Source organism: Heloderma suspectum, chromosome 2, assembly GCF_057233095.1.
Source record: "Heloderma suspectum isolate Gila_16-S chromosome 2, 16-S_ref, whole genome shotgun sequence".
Classification (NCBI taxonomy): domain Eukaryota; kingdom Metazoa; phylum Chordata; class Lepidosauria; order Squamata; family Helodermatidae; genus Heloderma; species Heloderma suspectum.
Window position 1 is genome coordinate 359,323,340 of NC_139459.1, and position 22,982 is coordinate 359,346,321.

The 22,982-nt window shown below is 47.1% G+C and overlaps 2 protein-coding genes across 2 annotated transcripts in view; one reads left to right on the forward strand and one right to left on the reverse strand.

The window, feature by feature from the left end:
• The window catches only part of LOC146355601 (uncharacterized), a 28,526-nt gene extending 25,352 nt beyond the window's left edge, over window positions 1–3,174 (forward strand). Inside the window, exon 11 of the mRNA XM_084829943.1 lies at window positions 1,791–3,174. Within this exon, the coding sequence (XP_084686069.1) occupies window positions 1,791–2,953 (1,163 nt within the window). The 3' untranslated portion in view covers window positions 2,954–3,174. The remainder of the gene's footprint in view (window positions 1–1,790) is intronic.
• An 11,086-nt stretch (window positions 3,175–14,260) lies between these two features.
• LOC146355602 (uncharacterized) lies at window positions 14,261–22,967 on the reverse strand. Its single transcript, XM_084831028.1, has 6 exons — window positions 22,889–22,967; window positions 21,480–21,562; window positions 19,694–19,823; window positions 18,111–18,221; window positions 15,104–16,483; window positions 14,261–15,002 (listed from the first exon to the last, which is right to left on the reverse strand). The coding sequence occupies exons 2-5, from the start codon at window positions 21,552–21,554 to the stop codon at window positions 15,396–15,398; spliced, it is 1,404 nt and encodes a 467-aa protein (XP_084687154.1). The 5' UTR covers window positions 21,555–21,562; window positions 22,889–22,967; the 3' UTR covers window positions 14,261–15,002; window positions 15,104–15,395.
• Window positions 22,968–22,982: the final 15 nt, after the last annotated feature.

Sequence of the window (22,982 nt, forward strand, 5' to 3'; positions counted from 1 at the left end):
CTTCAGAGTTCTGACTGAAACCCAGAGCAGATTCAATACACCACTGACATTGGAGCTACCAGCCTCCACTGACACCGTCCCTACAGCACACATCTCTCCCACCTCACCTTTCAAAAAAGGTGAAAAGGCTTTTCACCTATAGCCAGGTGTTTCCCTCCATCTCAAGGCCATCCCAAGACATTTTGCTGCCTGAGGCAAAGGACAAAATGGTGTCCCCTCCCATTCCATAGACAAAAGCTGCCTGGACTGGGGATAGCATCCTCCACCACATCTGAAGGGAGCTGGCTAGCTTAGGGGGCTCAGGGCAGGCTGTGTGACACTCACAGCTCCAACACCTTGCTGCTGCCTCCCAGCATTTGCCGCCTGAGGCAACCGCTTCACTTTGCCTAATGGTAGGGCCAGCCCTGCCACCCCCTAACCTCATTCCATTTGTACAGACCCCTTGCCAGTCGTCCAGGACTGGCGCAAACACAACTCTTGGAAAGCATTGAATGCCCCACACCAATCTGAGGTGAGTTGTGGGAGAATAATGGGATGAATATATAGAACTAATAAATCACAAGAGTAACACACAGTCCTTGCTTCCCGTTCCCCTTTGAGAGATGCTATTTGGGTAGCAAGATGGGGGAGCCATCCCTATTTGCCTGGCATTGGCCAATGGTAATGACCAGTTCCCCCTTCATGGATCACTGCCTTGTTGTGGCGAAGGGGCTTGCATAACTCAGTGAAGCCATAAGCTATGCCGTGCAGGGCCACCCAAGATGGACAGGTCATGGTGGAGAGTTCTGACAAAATGTGGTCCACTGGAGAAGGAAATGGCAACCCACTCCAGTATTCTTGCCAAGAAAACCCCATGGAACGTATCACAAGGCTAAAAGATATGACGCCGGAAGATGAACCCCTCAGGTTGGAAGGTGTCCAATATAATACTGGGGAAGAGCAGAGGGAAATTCCAATTTCGACCTGAGATCTTTTTTCTTTTTTGCACCTAGCTTGAACTAACCCAGCGGTGGGCAGCTTATCTCACTTATGTGTTGATGAAAGTGTGTGTGTGTATATAAAATTTGTGTATTCACTCTTTATTATACGTTGAGTAAGTAAATATATTGTATATGTACAGTGTGTCTTTGTTTTGGTTGGATTTGCTTTTTCATTCTGTTCAGGAACATTTTCCTCTCAATCACCCGTTGTTTTGCTTATATCCAGCCAGATTACGAGTTTTGATGAACTCAAAAGTTTCTTCACTACTTTGTGGCATTTTAGGTAGACCCAGTAAACGTAATTGCTCTACCGTTGCTTTCAAATTCTTTCTAATGGGCCAACATAGCTGGCTAAAATTCCCCCCGTCCCCAGCATGTTTCATTCCTTTGAGGCTGTTTGTTTTCTACATTCGTATGTTTCCACCTCCACCTTTTAATTCTCCCATGCCTTTTAAAAGTCCTTCAAAAATAATGTTTAACTGCTGCTCATTTTATTTTTAATGATACGTTTAATGCTGTGTTTTAAAATGGTCTTTTCCATGTTTTAGCTGCTTGGATATTTATTTCTTTTAAAATTACGTTAAAACTACTGTTGCTGCTTTTCACACCTTAAAATAATTCTTTTAATGTTTTATCATTTGGTTCTGTTGTATTTTTTATTATTATTATGCATGTCACCCTGAGAGCTTTGCCTATAGGGTGATTCATAAACTGAATGCATAAATAATTGTATTGATTTTCTTTCTGAAACTTCTTCCCCTCCATGACCAACAGTGAACCTTCTCTGTATTTTGTCCTTTATCCTACCAGGTGACCCTGTGGAAAAGGACTGCTGCTCCCAGTGTGGGAAACGTTTTGATGTCATGCTCCATAAAGTCCTAATGGGAAAGAAATCCTTCAGATGTTTGGCATGTGGGGCAGATTTTGTTCCCCGGTCAGACCTTGCGATGCAGTGGAGAACCCAGATAGCAGGGAGAACCTACAAATGCCTGGAGTGTGGAGCTCATTTTGAGCAGCACTCTGCCTTCGTGAACCACTGGAGAGCGCACACAGGAGAGGAGCCCTACGAATGCCTGCAGTGCGGGAGATGTTTTCTGCAGCCATCGGCCCTTGTGAAGCATTCCCGGGCCCATGCAGCAGACAAGCCCCACATGTGTCTGGAGTGCGGGAAGTGCTTTGCCCACGAGTTGTCCCTTCTGACACACCGAAAAATTCACGTGCGTGAGAGGGCCCACCAGTGCTTGCAGTGTGGAGATCGTTTTGCCGACCATCCAGCCTTTGTGAGGCACCAGAGGGCCCACACAGGAAAGAAACCCTACAGGTGCTTGGAGTGTGGGGAATGTTTTGCTGACAGGTCCCATGTCGTGGCTCACCAGAGGGTCCACAGAGGGATGAACCTCTACAAATGCTTGGAGTGTGGGGAAAGTTTTGACCAGCACTCTGCCCTGGTGAGCCACTGGATGATCCACACAGGGGAACAGCCCTACGAATGCCTGGAGTGTGGCAAATGTTTCCCCCGCCCCTCGTCCCTCGTGAAACACTGCCGGGTTCACACGTCTGAGAAGCCCTTCACGTGCTTGGAGTGCGGGAAGTTTTTTGCCCAGCAGTCGGGACTCGTCAAACACCAGCGCATCCACACTGGAGAGAAGCCCTATGCGTGCTTGGGGTGTGGGAAGTGTTTTGCCGACAGCTCCTCCCTTGCCAGGCACAAAAGGGTCCACACAGGAGAAAAGCCCTTTACATGTTCGGAGTGTGGAAAGTGCTTTTCGGACAGGTCGAACGTTTTGGCCCACAGGAGGGTCCACACGGGAGAGAAACCCTACAAATGCATAGAGTGTGGGAAATGCTTTTCTCATCGGTCACACATCGTGAAACACCAAAAATTCCACATGAAAGGGAGAGACTCCAAATACCTGCAGAACCCCCAGGGGTCAGCCGCAGATAAGTCGCCCCATCCTAGGACAGTCAAATGAGAAGTACTCTGAACCTTTTTGAGAGACATCTTTTCCCCATCAGGATAAATGGCCAAAGACCCATGTGCAATGGCAAGCATGGCAACAGAACCCACGCTGGACTTTCATTTTAATACATTTGTGCTTAGTCTGTAATCTTTACCGTAAATAACCAAAGGCCGTTACAATGAAATAAGATTCTAAAAAATACAATTGTATATAACCAATACACAAATATTAAATAGTAAAACAAAAGATTGTGGGGCTGTTTGCACAACACGACAGCCCACTGTGGGTTATTTAACCTGTGGTGAGCCTGCAGGGCGTGTGCGGTTGCCATTTTGAATGTGCAACCCCAGCTTGGGGATTGTTATGTTGTGCGAACCCGGTGAGCCACGGCAAAAGGGCCAGTCATAGCAAGCTACCTGATAGCAGGTCAGGCTATTTGTCTAGCCCAGTGGTGTCTACTCCATGAGTGGGCAGAAGAGAGATCAGGATCTATTGGTGGATGTCTGGGAGCTTTCCTACATGAGGCTGTTAATCTACTGTATCTACTTTCGGTTTTGTCATAGAACTGAGATCTGAGCACTAGACAAAGAGTGTTTTCAGCTATATAACCTCTAGGAGGCACTATGTTGGAGGAGGCTCCCAGAGGAGGGCCTTAGATGCAGAGTGTAGTGTTCATGCAGGAAGAGGTGTTCTGTCAGCCTCCACAAGCCTGTTTAGAAGATGAGTCATGACGTTGTCTAAAGAACCTGTAAGCAACTGTGAGCAGGGAATGACAAACACATCATAAACGCTTCATGTAGAAAAGCTCTGGGTGACTTGGAGTAGGGTTTTTGATTCCCAGTGCTTTAACAATAGCAACAACTAAATGACTTTTCCCTCCTAAATTAGGCTGCTGAAATGAAGACAGCTTGGGAGTAACCGGGAACTGACTTTTGTGTTCCTGTTCACTTCTCATCCTGAAAACAAATCGCTAGGCTCAGAATATGCTCAGAGGCACCCTGTTCTTTAATTCTAAAAGTGTGTGGGTTGGATTCAACCCTCGTGCAAGTGGACATCCCCTCCTTTCCTTCACCCCTACAGCCCGTTTCCTGAAATCCACTCTGGAGGATCCCCTTAACCTCTAGAACAGATGCGGGGAGGACTGCAGCAGGGAGGGTTAAATCAGTTCTGCCAGTGGTTCCCTCTTGCTGGTGGAACACCACCATTGGATACAATTGTATGTCTTTTGCACATGGCTCTGTCTGGTGGATTGTGGGCTTCTAGTAAAAAGACCAAAGGAGATCTGACAAGGTTGAAGTCTGCCTGGCCCTAGCCTACTCTGACTGGCAGCAGCTGTCCAGGGACTCCGGCAGAGGTCTTTTACAACAGGGGTGGGCAGAATGTAGATCTGGAGATGTTTTGGACTTCAGCTCCCAGCTTACTGACCATTGGCCACGCCATCAGGGGCTTCTGGGAGTTGAAATCTCAAACATCTGGAGATCTACCTTCTGCCCATTCCTGTTTTAATTCACTTGCTACTTGATCCTATTTTTGAATAGAGATGCCAGGGATAACATCTGGAACCCACATGGCAAGCACATACCATTGAGTTATGGGCCCTCCCCTTTAGGCAGGTAGAGATCATCAGAACAGGGTGGTGTCCAGCCCCATCCTACATGCCGCAGTTCCATGTACAAAAGCCGGTTGGACTGGCAGTTGAATCTTCCTTCAGCACTGATGGTGGAACAGCATCCTGCACTGCGCACAAAGGCAACGTAGTCACTTGGGGCAGGCTGCGTGGCACACAGCCCTCCCCTCCATTCCTATAGTTTGGAACTACCTGAGGTGGTCTCCTCATGTTGCCTAAGGGTAGGCCGAGCCTTGGCAGTGGGATCCAAAGAAGGGTCTCCCTGGATGACCTTGAGGAAGGGCAGGTTTGAAAAAGAGCGGGAGATCTGCGTCGGCCGTTGTCCCCTGTTCGTATCTAATTTGAGCCTCAAGGAATCTGGTTGAGAACCAAAGTACACTTGAGTCTTCCCTATGTTTTCCTCATGGGGGCTTTACATGGTTTGGGGCAGAGAATCCAGGGAGGGTGTAATATCCAAATGAGTACTTCAGATCAGAGAAGCAGCAGAAAAGATTCTAGTTTTTCTGTAAAGCGAGCCAAGAGTTGAGGAGATTGTCCCATCTGTGGGAATTTATAAAGGGTAGAGGATGAGAATCCCATCACGATTGCATTCTGCCTTCACAAGATTTACGTAAGAATAAGGCAAGGCGATGGCCTGTGTGGTATAGTGGTTAGAGTATTGGACTGGAACTCAGGAGACCAGGGTTCCCACTTGGCCATGAAGCTCACTTTGGGCCAGTCACTGATCCTCAGCCTAACCTACCTCACAGGGTTGTTGTGAGGATAAAATGGAGAGGTGGACCATGTAAGCCACCCTAGGTTCTTTGCAAGAGGAAAAGTGGTAAGAGATAAATGTAATGATAGTAATAATAATATTCTTGTAGATGGGACTCAAGACCCTGTCCTGTGAATCTGGATACATTGAAACCAGTTTCAGACTGATTTACGTTTGAACAGTGTGTTGAAGGAGTGGGGAATGGGAGGGATCTGGCTTAGGCAGCTATTTGGGGAGGTGGAATCAAGGGAAGACAGCCAGAGGGGATGGGAGGAGAGGTTGTTCAGGGCAGACCAGTGGTGGTGTGTGCTGTGGTTCTCAGCCTGATGTCAGCTTTGGTCTGTGGTGCTGAGGTGAAAGAGCCACCCTGCATGCAGCCTTTTGCCTCTTGGGCTTTGTCTGCCTTTCCTACGCAGAGAGAGGGACCCTGGTAGCTGGCCAGAACCCTCTGCTTTTGCTTGTAAAATGTATCCCAGCCTTGGAAACACAATTGTTCTCACACACAACAATTTGTTGGTGTTGCAGAGCATAAGAGCTGCACATGTCTTGACCAGTCCTTACCTCAGGAAAGAAATTGGCAGCTGAGCAAAGACAGATCTCAACTCTGGCCGAGGCCGCCTTCAGGTCCGGAGTAAAGATGGATTCCACAGGCCGTGAAACAGGAAGAGACCTGAGGCTGGGAACAATGGGGAATTCTGGGGGGAAACAGCGCAGAAGATCCTCACTGTAGGGGCAGCCAGTTCAAACATGTGGCAGCAGTTCCAGCGTTTCCAGGAGACCAAGGGGCCCTGAGAGGCCTGCAGCCAACTCTGTGACCTTTGCTGCCGGTGGCTGAAGCCCAAAAGGCACACGAAGGCTCAGATGCTGGACTTGGCGATCCTGCAGCAGTTCCTGACTCCTGCCCCCGGAGGTAGGTAGCTGGGTCAGAGAGCATGGACCAGAGACCAGTTCCCAGGCGGTGGCCCTGGCAGAAGGTTTCCTCCTGAGCCAGGTGGAGGACAAGAAGTAGGTGAGAGCATTTCATCCTACTAGTTCCCAGGGGCTGAGAATTTGCAGGAGGGCATCCTAAAAATCCTTCCTCCAGCTACCAGCTACCTCTGCTGAGGCCATCTGAGGAAGTGGAAGCAGAAGCCCTTCCATTGTGCTTAGATCCAGCTCCATGACCTGCTCAACTTCATAATTAAGAATCTAGTGCCTGAGTTTGATTTTTTTCCTCCTCCCTCCAAATCCCTTTTCCTTATGTTCTGTGTTTTTTAGATTGTAAGCTTGTGGGGAGGGATTGCCTATTTGGCTGAAGAGCAAGGTAAAAATGCCTTGAATTTAATTCATTAATATTTTTCTGGATGGCAACTAAAGAAGAGGTGTCCCTCCCCCACCCCCTGGATAGTGGTTCTTAAGGGTCCTCTCCTCCCAGCAGGTTGGTTGTAAGAGGGAGTTTCAGATGCCCTATTCTAGTCCTCTTCAAATGCCAGGCTTGAATTATTAGTCCCAGCCCAGCGATCCTTACGTGCTCACCTGTGGCCACATGGCTGTGGGTCGGTTGGAGGCTCAGGAAGGTAGGATAATATGGAAGGAGACACAAGGTCAAGGAGACTGAGAAATTATGCCTTAAGCCGAGGGTGGGCAACACACGATTCATAGGCTGTGTGCAGCCTCTGCCGCTCCCTGATGTGGCCCTCGTTGCTACTGAAATTTGTGGAAGCGGCAAAAAAATGGAGGGTTTGCTTCTGAATTTCACTAGCAAACAATTAAAGAAGGCTAAAACAGCCAAACATAGCTTGTTTTCAAGCTGCATTTGGCCTTTTTAGCCTTCCATAGTTCTTTGCCAATTTGGGGGCGCTGCTGCTGAATTTGGCAGTGGGGCAGCAGGAGGAGTGCTGCCTGCAGGGCTGGTCCAGGCAGGGCAAAATGGTCACCAGAGCCCCTGAAATTCATAGAATCATAGAATAGTAGGGTTGGAAGGGGCCTATAAGACCATTGAGCCCAACCCCCTGCTCAATGCAGGAATCTAAGTCAAAACATCCCTGACAGATGGCTGTCCAGCCTCTTCTTGAATGCCTCCAGTGTGGGAAAGCCCACTATCTCCCTAGGTAATTGGTTCCATTGTTGTATTGCTCCAACAGTCAGGAAGTTTTTCCTGATGTTCAGCCAGAATCTGGCTTCCTGTTACTTGAGCCCATTATTCCATGTCCTGCACTCTGGGATGATCGAGAAGAGATCCTGGCCTTCCTCTCTGTGACAACCTTTCAAGTACTTGAAGAGCGCTATCCTATCTCCTCTCAGTCTTCTCTTCTCAAGGCTAAACATGCCCAGTTCTTTCAGTATCTCCTCATAGGGCTTTCTTTCCAGTCCTCTGATCATCTTTGTTGCCCTCCTCTGAACACTCTCCAGTTTGTTTGCATCCTTCTTAAAGTGTGGTGCCCGGAACTAGACACAGTACTCCAAATGAGGCCTAACCAGTGCTGAGTAGAGGGGAACTAGTACTTCATGTGACTTGGAAGCTATACTTCTGTTAATGCAGCCCAAAATAGCATTTGCCTTTTTTGCAGCCACATCACATTGTTGGCTCATATTCAGCTTGTGATCTACAACAATTCCAAGATCCTTCTCGCTTGTAGTATTGTTGAGCCAAGTATCATTGCCCACCCCTGCCCTAGGGTTTGCTTTTTGCTTTGCTAATCCTGCTTCTCCCTTCCTTGTTTGGGTTCTTCACTCCCGTTTCAGGTACAGGGGATGTTAGCCAAGGTGACCACTAATTTCCCTGAAGCAGAGAAAATTCCATCGGACACCAAGCGGAGGCCCCGTTAAGGGAACTTGTGCAGAAGGGTGATGCAGATGCTGCCACCTCCCTGGGTAAAGATCAGCGGGGCATATTTCCACATAGTCTCCTCCTTGCAAATGTGCCTGCAATCCATGGGCTACATTTATGTTCCCCTCAAGCCTGTGTGGGGAGGAGACACTTCTATCTAGCCTCTCTAACATACCTTAAAAGGAGTTTTGCTTCAATAGATGAAGACATCATATAAATCCAGACCAACACTTTGAGTTATGCCTGAAAGCAATGTGGAGAAAGATTGGACTCAAGAAACTAAAACGCAAAATGCTTATGAAGTATAAAACATACAGCCATTCCAGCAGGCTGTAACTGAGTGAGATGAGACGGGAAGCTGGACCACTAGCCCTTACTTTTTTCCTCTTCACTCTCCATGCCTTGTTCCTTGTGTGTCATGTCTTTTTAGACTGCAAGCCTGCATCCAGGGACTGTCTTGTTTCAGTAAGTCGCTCTGGGGAGCCTTTCTGCCTGAAGAGTGAGATAAAAATACCTTAAATAAATATCTTCCTATCTTCTATGTTTTCCGCACAGGAAGTGGAACAACACTCGGAAATAATTACACTGTGGACTCCTTCTAGGCCTTCTTCTCTTTATGGTGGTTTGGATGCAGCTTCTATGCAGCCAAACAGGAAGGAATCTGGGATCCTTGGGGAGATGGGCAGGGGACAGCATGGGTGCCTCTGTCCCACTGCACATCCCCCTGAGCCTGAAAGAGACTGCCTCTTTCCCCTTTTCTTTCTGTGAGAGCCACCTACTAGGAAGGCTTTGGACACCATCCTGTAGGAGAACCTCCAGCCACCTCACCTCCACTGTCTTTGTGGATTATTACAGTATCTGCCATGGCAGGAGTGGGCCCTTGGACTAATTCCATGTGGCCCTCAGCTAATTTCCAAAAAGCCCTCTGCATGTGGTCAATTCAGACCTCTGACAAGAACGATCTGCCCCTTCCCTGGCTCCATGGGAGAGAGAGGCTGAGTTCGCACAACACACTAACCCACACTCAGTGATTGAGTGTGGGTTGTTGTTGAACTGTGGGTTAGTGTGTTGTCTGCACCCAGGACATTTTCTGCAGGGCAGCTTGTTAACCATGCAATGTGTCTTATTTTTCTTGAACAAGCCACCTTGAGAATCGATCGTTTGTTCTTGGGTTGTTCAGGGTTTTTATCAAGGTACAGTGCATGGTTAAACAAGCCACTCTGCAGAAAATATCCTGGATTCAGACAACACGTTAACCCCCAGTTCAACAACAACCCACACTCAACCACTGAGTGTGGGTTAGCATGTTGGGTGAACAGCCCCACTGAGAAGGGGGTGGCAGAAAGAGAAAAGGAGTGATGCACCCACATTTGGCCCTGGCCCTACCCACCGCTGGCTTTACCCCCACCCATCGCTGACGTACGGCCCCCGACAAATTGCCCACGAAGAACCGTGGCCCTTGACGGCAAAAAAAAGTTGCCCACCTCTGTGTTAGGAGAAATTGTTTCCTTCTCCTTTCAGGCTCCAGTGACCTTTGAGGAGGTAGCTGTGCATTGGGAGAATGGGCATCTAAATGGCAAATGCGGTTCAGTGTAAACAAGTGGAAAGTGATGCACGTTGGGGCAAGAAATCCGAACTTCAAGTATAGCCTGATGGGATCTGAGCTAGCGGTGACTGACCAGGAAAGAGATCTTGGGGTTGTGGCGGACAGCTCAATGAAGATGTCAACCCAGTGTGCGGCCACTGTAAAAAAGGCAAACTCCATGTTAGGCATAATAAGAAAAGGAATTGAGAATAAAACTGCCAATATCATACTGTCGCTATACAAATCTATGGTGCGGCCACCCTTGGAATACTGTGTCCAGTTCTGGTCACCAGACCTCAAAAAAGATGTTGTACAGCTGGAAAAAGTGCAGAAAAGGGCAACAAAAATGATCAAGGGGCTGGAGCATCTCCCCTATGAGAGAAGGTTACAACAGCAGGGCTTGTTTAGCTTGGAAAAAAGGAGGGTAAGTGGAGACAGGATGGAAGTGTACAAAATTATGCATAGTGTGGAGAATGTGGATAGGGAGACATTTTTCTCCCTCTCCCAAAATACTAGAACCCAGGGTCATCCTATGAAGCTGATTGGTGGGAGATTCAGGACAGACAAATGGAAGTACTTCTTCCCACAGCGCAATAATTAAACTATGGAATTTGCTACCACAGGGTGTAGTGATGGCCACCAATTTGGATGGCTTTAAAAGGGGGTTGGACAAATTCCTGGAGAAGGCTATCAACATCTACTAGTCCTGATGGCTATGTGCTACCTCCAGTACCAGAGGTAGTGAGCCTACGTACACCAGTTGCTGGGGAACATGGGTGGGAGGGTGCTGTTGCGGTCATGCCCTGCTTGTGGGTTCCCGGTCAACAGCTGGTTGGCCACTGTGTGAACAGAATGCTGGACTGGATGGACCCTTGGTCTGATCCAGCAGGGCTCTTCTTATATTCTTATGCTCTTAAGGTATCATGGAGAATGTACAGAATTAGAAAATGGCCTGGGTTTGTTTCCCTTATTTGTGTTACTTGTTACTTGATTGTCAAATGAAACTCCAAAAAGAGCATTAACCAAGCATTGCAGACTAGAAAAAAGATGCATAGCCACAAACAATGACTGTCCTGGGGCAGCCTCTCCGTACTTCATTATCTGATGCAGCATTTAAAAAAATATTTTAATAGATGAGCAGTAGGTTAAAATAGAAACAACAAATATATGCCAGTTACGAGCCAAAATATTTACCGCTGATACCATTATTAGTGAACATTGGGTCCATTCGAAAGAAGCTTCCTATCAGTTATATTCTGATCAAACATTCTATTCCAGTGATTTATAAACTGGTTCAAATTCTCCTAATTCTTTATCCTTCTATTCCTTCACAGAATCAGATACATCTGACTCAGACTCAGTCTGACTCAGGTTTTATTTCTCCCCGCCACCCCCAATGCTGCTCCCCTACTATGCAACCACACTAACCAGAAGAAAACAAGAATAAGGGAAAGGAAAATGAAAAGGAATACAGAAAGCAGATGAGAAGAGGGGGAAATAACAGAAAGAAGGAATATAAGAAAGAAAAGCTCTGAAGAAAAATGGATGTCTTCTGTCGGGGAAACAAACAGTGAGAACCATCCCCGCCCAAAGGACGAGACTGGTGGTCATGTATCTGAAATCACACTCTATTCAAAACATGTATACATGGGTAATTCTCCAAGGAACTACAAATTGGGGGAACAGGTTACATGGTTTATAAAGAAAACAAAATACATGCGTAGAAAATACTAGGCAAAGGTCTTAGCCTATCAAAAGTTAGCATAGGCTACCTATATCCAATCACATAGGGTTTAAGCTGATCACGCACACATCAGGCATTTAACACATGTAGAGGATGCTTCTTTCTAGAACCATGAATACACCATGGTTCTTGAGCACAGCTTGAGCTCAAATACTTGCAACTTCTTGCAAGGCAGTTCCTTATCTCATTAGACAACAGGGCTTTGAGAGAACCATTGTCTTCATGAGATAGGAGATAGGAGTCAGAGTCAGCCAGAGTCTCTATCTGTGCTTAGGAATGTTTATTCCACCCTCTCACCCAGTTGTTTGTCTTATTTTTCACAGTAACTCTCCTACAACATTCTTACATCTTTTCCATCTTGGGGACTTTGGTTCAGGCCTGCAGAAAAGGCCTTTTCTCCCACACTTACAATAAATGGGGAGAAAGGGAAGGTTATCCATTTTATAGGTTTATGTGTGATTACATAATTTTCCCATAGTTGGGAACTGGGGCTCCCTCTCCTCTTCCCCAAAGTTTAAAGGGTTGAACATATCCCCCACACCATTCCAGTTCTAATTATGGTGACTTGGATCTGCCCTCTCTGACAAAATGGCTATTCTGCCTAAAATAAGTTGAAGTATACCATTATAGTATACTATGGGTTAATAGGTTCTAAGTTTGAAGGCTCTTGACAAAATGGCTTTTCAAAAACTGCACAGTCATTGTGCTACTTGACATCAATCAATGCAACAGCAGCCGGCCTTGGCTTACAGCAGAGATCTAACTTTCTTACATGCTAAAAAGTTTGGGATTCCATCCACTAAGAATTACTGCAGAACCTTCCAGAAACTAGGCAGTTTATCAGGGATATTGAGACTATTAAATTGTTAAACGAATACTATGGACAGGCACGCCTGTGGTATAAGAAGGGACTTGTGTATCATTTTCAGTACTCCGGAATAAAGCTCTGGTCAGGTGTATCTGACTGTCCATCGGGGCGCAATCCTATGCATGTTTAGGCAGAAGAAAGTCCTACAACTATCGGCTTTCCGCAGCTAGCCATGGTGTCTGGTGAATGCTAGGAGACATAGGACTTTTTCTGCCTGAATATGTGTAGGATTGTGCCCTGTGTCTGGAGATTTTTTTCTCTTGGCCTAGTTTGGCCTGTAAGGCCTTGCAGATTCTTGGGCCTAGCTGAGGCCTTGTCTTAGGCTGGGAGTCTCTGTGATGTTGCCCCTTAAAGAGTCTGTGCTGACAGAAGCTTCCAGAAGTCCGGTCAAGTGGTCTGTGTCTCAAACACTCCCAATAGCCCCTATTTACCAGGGACAATTTCTATTATTTCTCCCTGTAAATCTTCAATACCAGCCTTCCCTAACTTGGCACCTTCCAGATGTTTTCAACTACAACTCCCAGCATTCCTGACCACCAGCTATGCTGGTTGGGGCTAATGGGAGTTGAAGTCCAAAACATCTGGAAGGCACCAGGTTGATGATGTCTGGTATATACCGATAGGAACTCAGTTCTTTGAATGCTGCTCCTTTTGTAGCCAAAACAGCACCACCCACACAAAAGAGGGATATATCAGAAGGCTCAGGAAATCCCAAGGTTTGTAGACGTACCAAAAAACGTTGGGGGAAAATTCTAAGGGAGGGTACCAAAAAAACAGCCCCCCCCAAAAAAGCTCATGCTCAGTGGGCACACACTGCTGACTGATGTTGGAGGAGAAAAAATGGAAAACCAAGGAGGAAAGGACTGGCATATCTAGAAGAGGAGCTCATGTACATTAATGTTAGCATGTAATGTTTTGCTGCAGGTCCTACTTGTACTTTTCTTAATTCTGTTTTCCTGTTACAGCAGAGAATCTATATACACACACACACACACACACACACACATTTGTATCCCACCCTATATCATTAAGATCACAGGGCAGCATACAGATAAAATCAATTTACACAGTGTAAAACAATAAATAATTTAAACAGCTAAAACATATTAAACCATTAAACAAGCTAATAGCAATTAAAATATAAAACAATAAGGGTGCAATCCTATGGTCACTAGTCAGCACCTAGATGGCCATAGGATAGGTCGGTTCCCGAAGAACCAACCCCCACCCGCTCACGTGCCATCTAGTAGGCAGCATGGATCAGCTCCGCACTCGGAAGAGCAGTGCGGAGTGGTGAAAACAGGGCGTTCCTGGGGGCAGGGCGGGGAGGTCAGAAATGCCAGCATGACACATCCTATGTATTGTCCAACCGCCGCTTCCCACGCTCTGAGGTCCTGTGGTTAGACAGCCAAAATTGGCTGTCTAGCCGTGAAAGCTGGGTGGGGGAAGCGAGGAGGAGAATTGCTCCTCACCACTCCTCCTGCCCTGCACTGGATAGGTGGTCGCCCCCAGGGTCGGAGGCGACTGTCGATCCAGATAGGATTGCTCCCTCCAACAGGAAAAACAGTATGCTACTTTAGTAAATGCATTGAGCCCTCAAAGGCTTTGGTAAAAAGGCAAGATTAACCTTGATCAGTGAAAAGGTCCATGAAAGATTGGATTTCCCCCAATACTACATGCAAATTATTTTCCTTTTCAAAAAAGAAAAGAAAAATCAGTGTAAAACATCAAAACAATGCTGAACAGGGAACAGGAAGAAAAGGTGTCTGCATATGGCTGCACATTTAACAGCACAATTCTATACAGGTCCACTCAGAACTATGGCCCATTGACTTCAATGGGGCTTACTCCCAGATAAGGGGATATAGGATTGCAGCTTAAAATTAGCCATCACAAATGGCTGCACAGAAAAAGAGGTAACCAACCACAGAGAGAGAATCACAGAGATTTATGTCAATGCATATTTTGAGGCTATATTTAAATAAATATTCTGTCATCCCTCACGGCATTCACTCAACATGTCTTGCAAATTAATTGTTTCATTATGTCCCTGCTCTCTAATAGAACAAGAGCTTCCATGTGCAAGTGATTCCCACATGTTCCTTATGTGTCTTTCCTGCATGGCTCGTATGACATCCTGCAAGGCATGGTGCTTCAGTAAAGTGTTTTCCGCATAATGGGCTGGAGCTCGTAAGTTGGCAGTGTTGCTAAGATAAATACATATAAAGACAAAACAAAAATGCAGGTCCTTGGGAAGAAGTGGTGGAATGGGGTGGGATTATCAAAGCAAAATTACACAAGAGAAACAAATCCACAACACAGTGAGGCACATCCTACAATGGAGCTGGAACTGGAGGTGGCAGAAGGTGTATGGATGCTGCTGAAAGAAGCAGCCCCACATCTTCTCTTTTCTTCCCAATAAACTCCCAGAGATGTCACATCCCATCCACAAGCAGCAGGGAAAGGGGAATGATGACATCACGGCACGTGTTTTGTTTTGCCAGACAGTATGAGGGGATAGTCAAGGAAGAGACACTGAGCTACCGATTTCCGAGGCAGCCATTAATGTCTGGTAACAACTACTTCCACATACCGTTTTTTTCTTCTGCTCTCAACAGGCTGATGGCAGGGAGGGATTATTGGCAGGGGTATCCCTAAAGCTTGGGTGCGGAACCTGTGGCCCTCCAGATGTTCTTGGATTCCAGCTTCCAATGGTCAGTGGTCAGAGGCGAATGGGAGTTGTAGTCCAACAACACCTGGAGGGCCACAGGTTACTTCTGTAGAGCATCTCACCAAGAAGGAGATACTAATTATGAGTGAATTATTTCCCTCTGCAGTAGAAATAGACCTGGTCTACATTTGAGCACAATGAGGTGATAAGAGGTCTGAGGTGGTAGAATTCAAACATGGCACCCTTCTGCCTGCATTCTGAAGGGGTAGCATCAACTCCACCACCTCAGCATTCTACCACCTCATTCTGTTGCATGTGTAGACCTGGTAACGGTTTGCCAATTTTGAGACAGGAGTCATTCTCACCTACTCATGTTCTTAATAGTTACAGTTCCTTTCATGTGTGAATTATTTGGTGGTTGGCAAGGTTTAATTTTTGCTTCCCATATTCTAGGAATGTGTAGTTTATTCCTGTGTGGACTCTCTTGTGTTTCACAAAGGCAGAACTATCAGCAAAGTTTTTCCCACAGTCCAAGCATTTGTATGGCTTCTCTCCTGTGTGGATTCTTGAGTGTTTCACAAGACCCGAGTTCTCAGCAAAACATTTCTCACACTTCTGGCATTTATAGGGCTTCTCTCCTGTGTGGAGTCTCTTATGCTGCATCAATGTTGAGTTCTGAGCAAAGCATTTTCCACATTCCAGGCATTTATAGGGCTTCTCCCCTGTGTGAACTCTCTGATGGGCTGCAAGGTATGACTGGCGCATAAAACATTTCTCACACTCCAAGCATTTATAGGGCTTCTCCCCTGTGTGAATTCTCTGGTGTTTCACAATGTTTGAATGTTGAGCAAAACATTTCCCACACTCCAGGCATTTATATGGTTTCTCTCTTGTGTGGACTCTCTGGTGTTTCACAAAGGTTGATCGTTCAGCAAAACATTTCCAGCACACCAAACATTTATAAGGTTTATCACCTGTGTGGATTCTGTGGTGGCTCACAAGGTGTGAATAGCAAGCAAAACCTTTCCCACATTCCAAGCATTTATAGGGCTTCTCCCCTGTGTGAATTCTCCGGTGGTTCACAAGATTTGAGTGACGAGAAAAACCTTTCCCACATTCCAAGCATTTGTAAGGTTTCTCTCCCGTGTGGAGTCTCTGGTGTCTTACAAGGTCTCCGTGTAATGCCACACATTTCCCACACTCCAGGCATTTACAGGGCTTCTCTCCTGTGTGGACCCTCTGGTGGGTCACAAGGACAGAATGGTGAGGAAAATCTTTCCCACATTCCAGGCATTTGTAAGGTTTCTCTCTTGTGTGGCCTCGCTGGTGTTCCAGAAAAACCAGCTGTTGAGCAAAGCATTTCCCACGCTCTGAGCATTCATAAGGTCTCCCTGCACTGTGGACTTGCTGGTGTCTGACAAGATTACGTTTCTTTGCAAAACATTTCCCGCACTCAGGGCACAAGTTCTTTTTCTTCGAGTCACCTACAAAGAGCAAACACAGACAGAAGTTACTCTGGAATGTGGGGGATATGGGAACCTCAGGAAGATTTAGATCAAGAGATGGGAAAGAGATGTAATAAATAATTTCTGAAGAAACTTAAGGTTCTTCTATTTATTTATTATTTAATTTATTACATTTATATCCTACCTTTTTTCCTCCTTAAGGAACCCAAGGTGGCATACATAATCCTCCTCCTCTCCATTTTAACTTCACAACAACAACCCTGTGAGGTAGGTTGGGCTAAGAGTCTCTGACTGGCCCAAAGTCACCCAGTGAGCTTCCATGGCCGAGTGGGGACTAGAACCCGGATCTCCCGACTCCTAGTCCAATACTCTAGCCACTACACCACACTATCTCGCTTTCTTCTAAAGGCCAACAAAAGAATTGCAACCTTTTTATGAGTCAACGAACATTATCAGCAGTTCAGCATGATGTATCAGTTACTGAACTTGATCTTGTCTTGCATCACCCACTCAGCCTGCAGGGAACTGACTCATGCCTCTGCTAATCATTCAACAGGGGTTGATCTTCCCAAATGTCAGGGTGGGTCTGCCCCCGTGGAAGGAGCTTGCAAAGAGATCTGGCTTGTAGGAAAAGGAGAAAAGCCAGAGGAGAAGGGATAGAGCTGGTGGACCCTCAAAGATACTACTGCAATTTGTGATGCCCCACCCCCGTCAACCTCCTTCTCACCTACCACTCTGCTAATTAGTAATGAGAATTTTAAATGAAATCAAATTAAACTGAAAACTAAAGCGGAAAAAGGAAGGCACGGAGTGGGAAATGAGAGTGAGTGCGCAAAGAGGTAGTGATGGTGTGTGTGCACGTGCATGAACTGGGGGCCTCCCACTGGTGTATCTGGTTGGCCACTGTGCGAACAGAATACTGAAGTAGGTAGGCCTTTGGTCTGATCCAGCAGGGCTCTTCTGATGAGGTAGGAAGAAGGGAGAGAGCTACTGAGCCTCTGCCTCTTATGGAGGCGAATGAGCCATTTAAAATCTAAAAAGAATGAGAAGAGGAGAGGAAACTCCTGGAAATGTGTTGACTGTAGGAAGAGTGAAACCGAAAGGGTAAGGTGAGCTGCAAGGGGGTGAGGGAATATCAAAAGACTTCTTCCTCTTGGCTGATTGGCACATGCATGGAAATCACTTTATTATTTTGGGTTGGTTCCCAATTTAGCCATACTTTGATCCATTGAAATAAATGGAACTTAAATTAGGGATGACTAACTTCAGCTCCATTGATTTCAATGGGTCTACTCTAGGTAAAACCAAATCTGGAACCAACCCAACAGGTTTGCTTGATGATTACAACAGCAAGTGAGATCTTGCCTATATAAATGCAAAAATGGGCTGTCAGAGATCTAGTACTACAGACAGAGCTTCCATCCATTTCACCTCATCTCAAACCCAGTGGCTTCTCTGCAAAGTTATTTCACATGTTCAGTTTCCAGCCAAGTGTGGCAAAATCAAGCCATCCTTGCATGTGTGGAAAGGCCTGTTTGTATTATTCACATCCTTAGAAATAAAGTGGCATAGCCATGTTTCTCAGGAGGAGCTTCGAGAAAACACCAGTGACATTTGAATGAGGGGGCTGGTCCCGAAGCCTCACCTGAGGAGGTGACCAAGATCTCTGCACCACCCGAAGCCTGAGAGTCCGGCACCCACAGCTCCTGTCCCGCTTCCAGCCAGCAGATGAGGTCAGGCTTCAGGACTGGACATCCTTTTCAAGAAAGAACAGCATAACTGGGTCAAATTCTCTTAACCCCCTTAGGAAAAAAAAGACATCCTAGGTCAGCCTTCCACAATCTGGTGCCCTCAAGACTTCTTGGACTACAACTCCCATAATTCCCCAGCTGCCATGGGCCACGCTGGCTGGGGAATTATGGGAGTTGCTCTCCAACACTTCTGGAGGGCACCAAGTTGGGGAAAGCTATCTTAATTTTTCTCTGAAAGAAGGAAGACTCTGATCCCACCATAACAGTTCTGTGTTGTGGCACTCTGTTCCAGTTCTTTGCTTGGCTTCTTTAGTTCTGGCATCCAAAAATGCCTCAAAACCAAATCTGTTTACTACCACATTTCCTTAACTGAACTGTGTGATCTAAGGCAGTTTTCTCATGCGTCTATTTAGCTGTGCCCACTTAACATTTATATCCTACCTTTTTCCCTCTTGCAAGGAACCCAAGGTGGTTTATGTGGTCCTCCTCCTCTCCATTTTATCCTCACACCAATCCTTTGAGGTAGGTTAGGCGGGAGAGTGCTGTTGAACTCATATCCTGCTTGTTGGCTTCCCCTTGGGACAGCTGGTTGGCCGCTGTGTGAACAGGATGCTGGACTAGATGGATCCTTAGTCTGATCCAGCAGGACTCTTCTTATGTTCTTATGAGCTGGTTTTGAGGCAAACATGGTTCCCAAGTTCTTGTGAGTACAAGATGGACCCTTGGTCTGATCCATCGTGCCTCTTCTTATGTTCTTAAAAGGGGGCTGCTTGGTTCAAACTGAAGATGCTGCTAGAGGTGGGGTAATGAGCAAATTGTCCTGAGCCCAGAGTTCCATTAGTGCAGGGGTGAGCAACCTGTGGCTCTCCAGATGTTTTGGCCTACCACTCCCATCATCCCTCACCATTAGTTATGCTGACTAGAGCAGATGGGAGCCAAAGAGAGCAGGTGTGCCCCTTCCCAGGTATGTCCTTTCTTCCCTTGAGAGGTCTTTAGGACAAGGGTCAGCAGAGGGGTGGAACAGAGATCCAGGTGCCAAGCGCTCACTCGGCCCAAACCTTCCTGGGTGGCCTTCAGTAAGCTGTTGTCCTTCAGCCTAACCTACCTCACCGAGGGCTTGGGAAGTTCAAATGAGAACAGCATGACCTGCAATCCCACTTGGCCCCCTTCAGAGAAGACAAGACAGTGGTGAAGAAAATGAACACCCCCCCCCCCGAAAACATAAAGGGATGCCCTTGAGAAACACCTTTAACGTCTTCCTTAAAGCTGGGTGCAAATACTCCCTCGGCTTGCAAAGGGACCTTGGGCCAGTCGCACTCTCTCAGCCTAATCTACCTCACAGTCGGGGGGGTTTGTGGTGTGAGGATAAAAGGAGAAGGGCAGGTGGTTGAGGGGAGATTGTCCATCACCACCCTGAGCTAAATGTTTTGAATTCATTCATTCATGTGATGAGCCAGTGAAGACACAAACTCCTTACCCAGTGAGGCTACGTTCTCATAATTGTCCAGCATGCTGGCCCTGTACAAGGCTCTTTGCATTGGATCCAGCAGAACCCACTCCTCCTTTGTGAAGTAAACAGCCACATCTTCAAACGTCACCAGTCTCTGCTAGAACAAAGAACTGACATTCAGATTCTAGAGGCTGGCTTCCAGATGTGGCCATGTTTGCAGATGACACCTATTTATCTACTGCGGTAAAAACAAAAAGAGATTGCAAAGAGCTCCAAAAGGATCTCACTAAATTGGGAGAATGGGGAATAAAATGGCCCCTGCAGTTCAGTGTAAATAAGTGTAAAGTGATGCACATACATGGGGGGGGGGAATCCTAGCTTTGCATATATACTGATGGGATCTGAGCTGGCAGCGACTGATCAGGAAAGGAAACCTGGGGTCGTGGTGGACAGCTCAACGAAGATGTCGACCCAGCATGCAGCTGCTGAGAAAGTGGAGAATTCCAGGGGCTTAAGCTAGATCAACTGCGCTGGCACAAGTGAACTTCCCCGCCCCCCCTTCTCACGGCAGCCCCTCCAGCCTTCTGCAAATGCTCCACAGAGATTCGGAAGACCCTGCTGAATAGTGTGATTTGTGGGGTGAGAGGGAGAAGGGGATCACCCAAAAATTGGGTGGAGAGATCTCCTGTGAGTGGAGCTTTCCTCTCGCAGATGGTCCCGTCCTGTCTGGGAAGGCAGATCCTGGATGCAACCCCCATGTCAGGGGTTATTAGGAAAGGGATTAAAAATAAACCTGCAAATATCCTAATGCTTTCATACAAACCTAAGGGGCAATCACACTTAGAACAGTGTGTACACTTCTGGTCACCACATCTCCAAAAAGATATGGTAGAACTGGAAAAGGTGAAAAAAGGGGCAACCAAAATCTTTTCCCTAGGAGGAAAGATTACAACATTTGGGGCTTTTTAGTTTAGAAAAAGGTGAGTGAGGGGAGACACAATAGAGGTGTACACAGTTATGCATGGTGTGGAGAAAGTGGAGAGGCAGACATTTTTCTCCTTATCTCATAATACTAGAACCGAATGGGGTCATCCCATGTAGCTGATAGCTGGGAGATTCAGGACAGATAAAAGAGATGAGTTCTTCACACAGCACATAGTTAAACTATGGAATTCACTACCACAAGATGTAGGGCCTATTTGCATGTAACAGTGGCAAATCGTGGGATAATTAACCCACGATTTGTTGCAGTGCATGCCACCGCCATTTAGAATATGCAACCTCTTATTGGCCTGATCGGAGGTTGCTCCATCATGTCCGCAACCAGACACTATGGGTTAATCATGGGTTAAACAACCCACAGTTAACCTAACTACTAATTGTAGTTTAACTGAGGGTTGTTTAACCCACAACTAACCCAAAGTGTCTGGGTTTGGATGCTACGGAACAACCTCTGATCAGAGGTTGCATATTTAAAGAGACAGTGGCCCCTGCTGTGGCAAATCCTGGATTAATTAACCCATGTTCTGCTGCTCTTACATGCGAACCAGGTTTAGTGATGGCCACCAACTTGGATGGCTTTAAAGGGGGATTGATAAAATTCATGGAGGATAAAGCTATCAACAGCTACTAGTTGTGATGGCTCTGAATTCCAGTAACTGAGGGAGAGGGGGGAAACAAGAGCAGCTCAGATGGCCAACCTCTGTGCCTCTCAGCTCCAGCAGAAAAAGGGAACACCTGGATTCCTTGTGTCCTATCTGGGCTTGAATTCCACTGGGCATTACACACCGGCAGCTCCCTCGGAATTTCCTACCTGAGCTGGCTGTGCTGTAACTCTTTGCCTTCCTCTGCAGTGGGGGGACGATCCTGATGTCAACACGGACGTCATTCTGTGCACTGGGAAGGCAGAAATGATCAAAGCAATTCGGAAATGTGCCGTTCACCCTGCAGCTGGGTGGCTGCAGAAACTTGGTGGAATGCTGCTCAGCACACACAACCCCATGCAGTGAAGAGAAAATCCCTCCCTTCTAGCTCCTCTAGATTTCTAATCAGTGGTAAAAATGTACACCCCCCCCCACATCAACAGGTACTAGAAGCAACTGGGTATCCATAGGGCTGTAGCTGCACCACGGTGAGGAGGGGCAGAGACTGCATAATACAGCCTTTCCCAATCTGGTACCCTCCAGATGTATTGGATTACAACTCCCACCATCCCCACCCAGCATGGACAGACTACACATCTGGAAGGCTCCAGGTGGTGTATTACCTGTGCCTGAAACCACTAGGTAAGCTGACTGTCTGCGCTGACTTGCTGAGCAGCAAGGAGAATTTTATCCCCATCCTTTGCTTCCCCGGATTTCTGATCAGTGACAACAGTGTGGTGAAGGTCTCCTCCCTCCTTAGTAGGGCTATTTAGATGACTGGCTCACCAAGGGTGCTGGGGCAGCGGGATGGAGTGGGGGGCAGCACAGGAATGTGGGAAGCTGCCCTGTACTCAATCAGACCATCCGGTCCAGTATTGTCGCCACTGACTGGCAGCGACTCTCCAGGGTTTCAGGCAGGATTCTTTCTTAACCCTACCTGGAGACACCAGGGACTGAACCTCTGCATGCAAAGCAGGTGGTCTACCCACTGAGCTACGGTCCCTCCATAGCTCATGAGAGCCGCATTTCCAGCTCGATCTCTATTATTATTATTATTATTATGCTGCCAAAGTGTCAGTTGGGAGGACCAGCCCACTCCTTTCCTGTCGCTTAACTTGCCCCTGAGCAAAACGAAATCCAGGCTCCGTCTCCACGCCCTGGCCTTCAGCTTCATTTATTTCAAGAGTTCTCGGTATGTCTCTACCTTCCCCCTTTTCTCCTCTGCATTCATTCTCCACCACACACACACATACACAGGGGATACATCTGCCTTCCCCAACCTGGTGCCCTCCGGATCTGTTGCACTACGACCCCTACCATTCCCAATGGTGGCTGGGAATGATGGGCTTTGTAGTCCAACACATCTGAAGGGCATCAGGTTGGGGAGGACTGGGGTAGATCACGGAGCCGAAATGCAGCCAGTTCTTTTCGCGTCCCGCCCCCCGCAGCATGAAAAATGCAGCAAGCTGAAGGCCAGCCCTCAGGCATGGGGGAGCCCCGACCCCGACCCCAGCAAGTCGCGCTCTCCCCCGCCCCGCTCCGCCCCCGAGCCCTCCCTTGTCACCATTTGCAAACAAACCGCGGGATCCAGACGTGCCCTCCGGGCGCCTTCTCGCTGCGGCGACCCTTCCGACCGCGCACCCCCTCTTACCACCCCCGGAAGCACAGCCCCT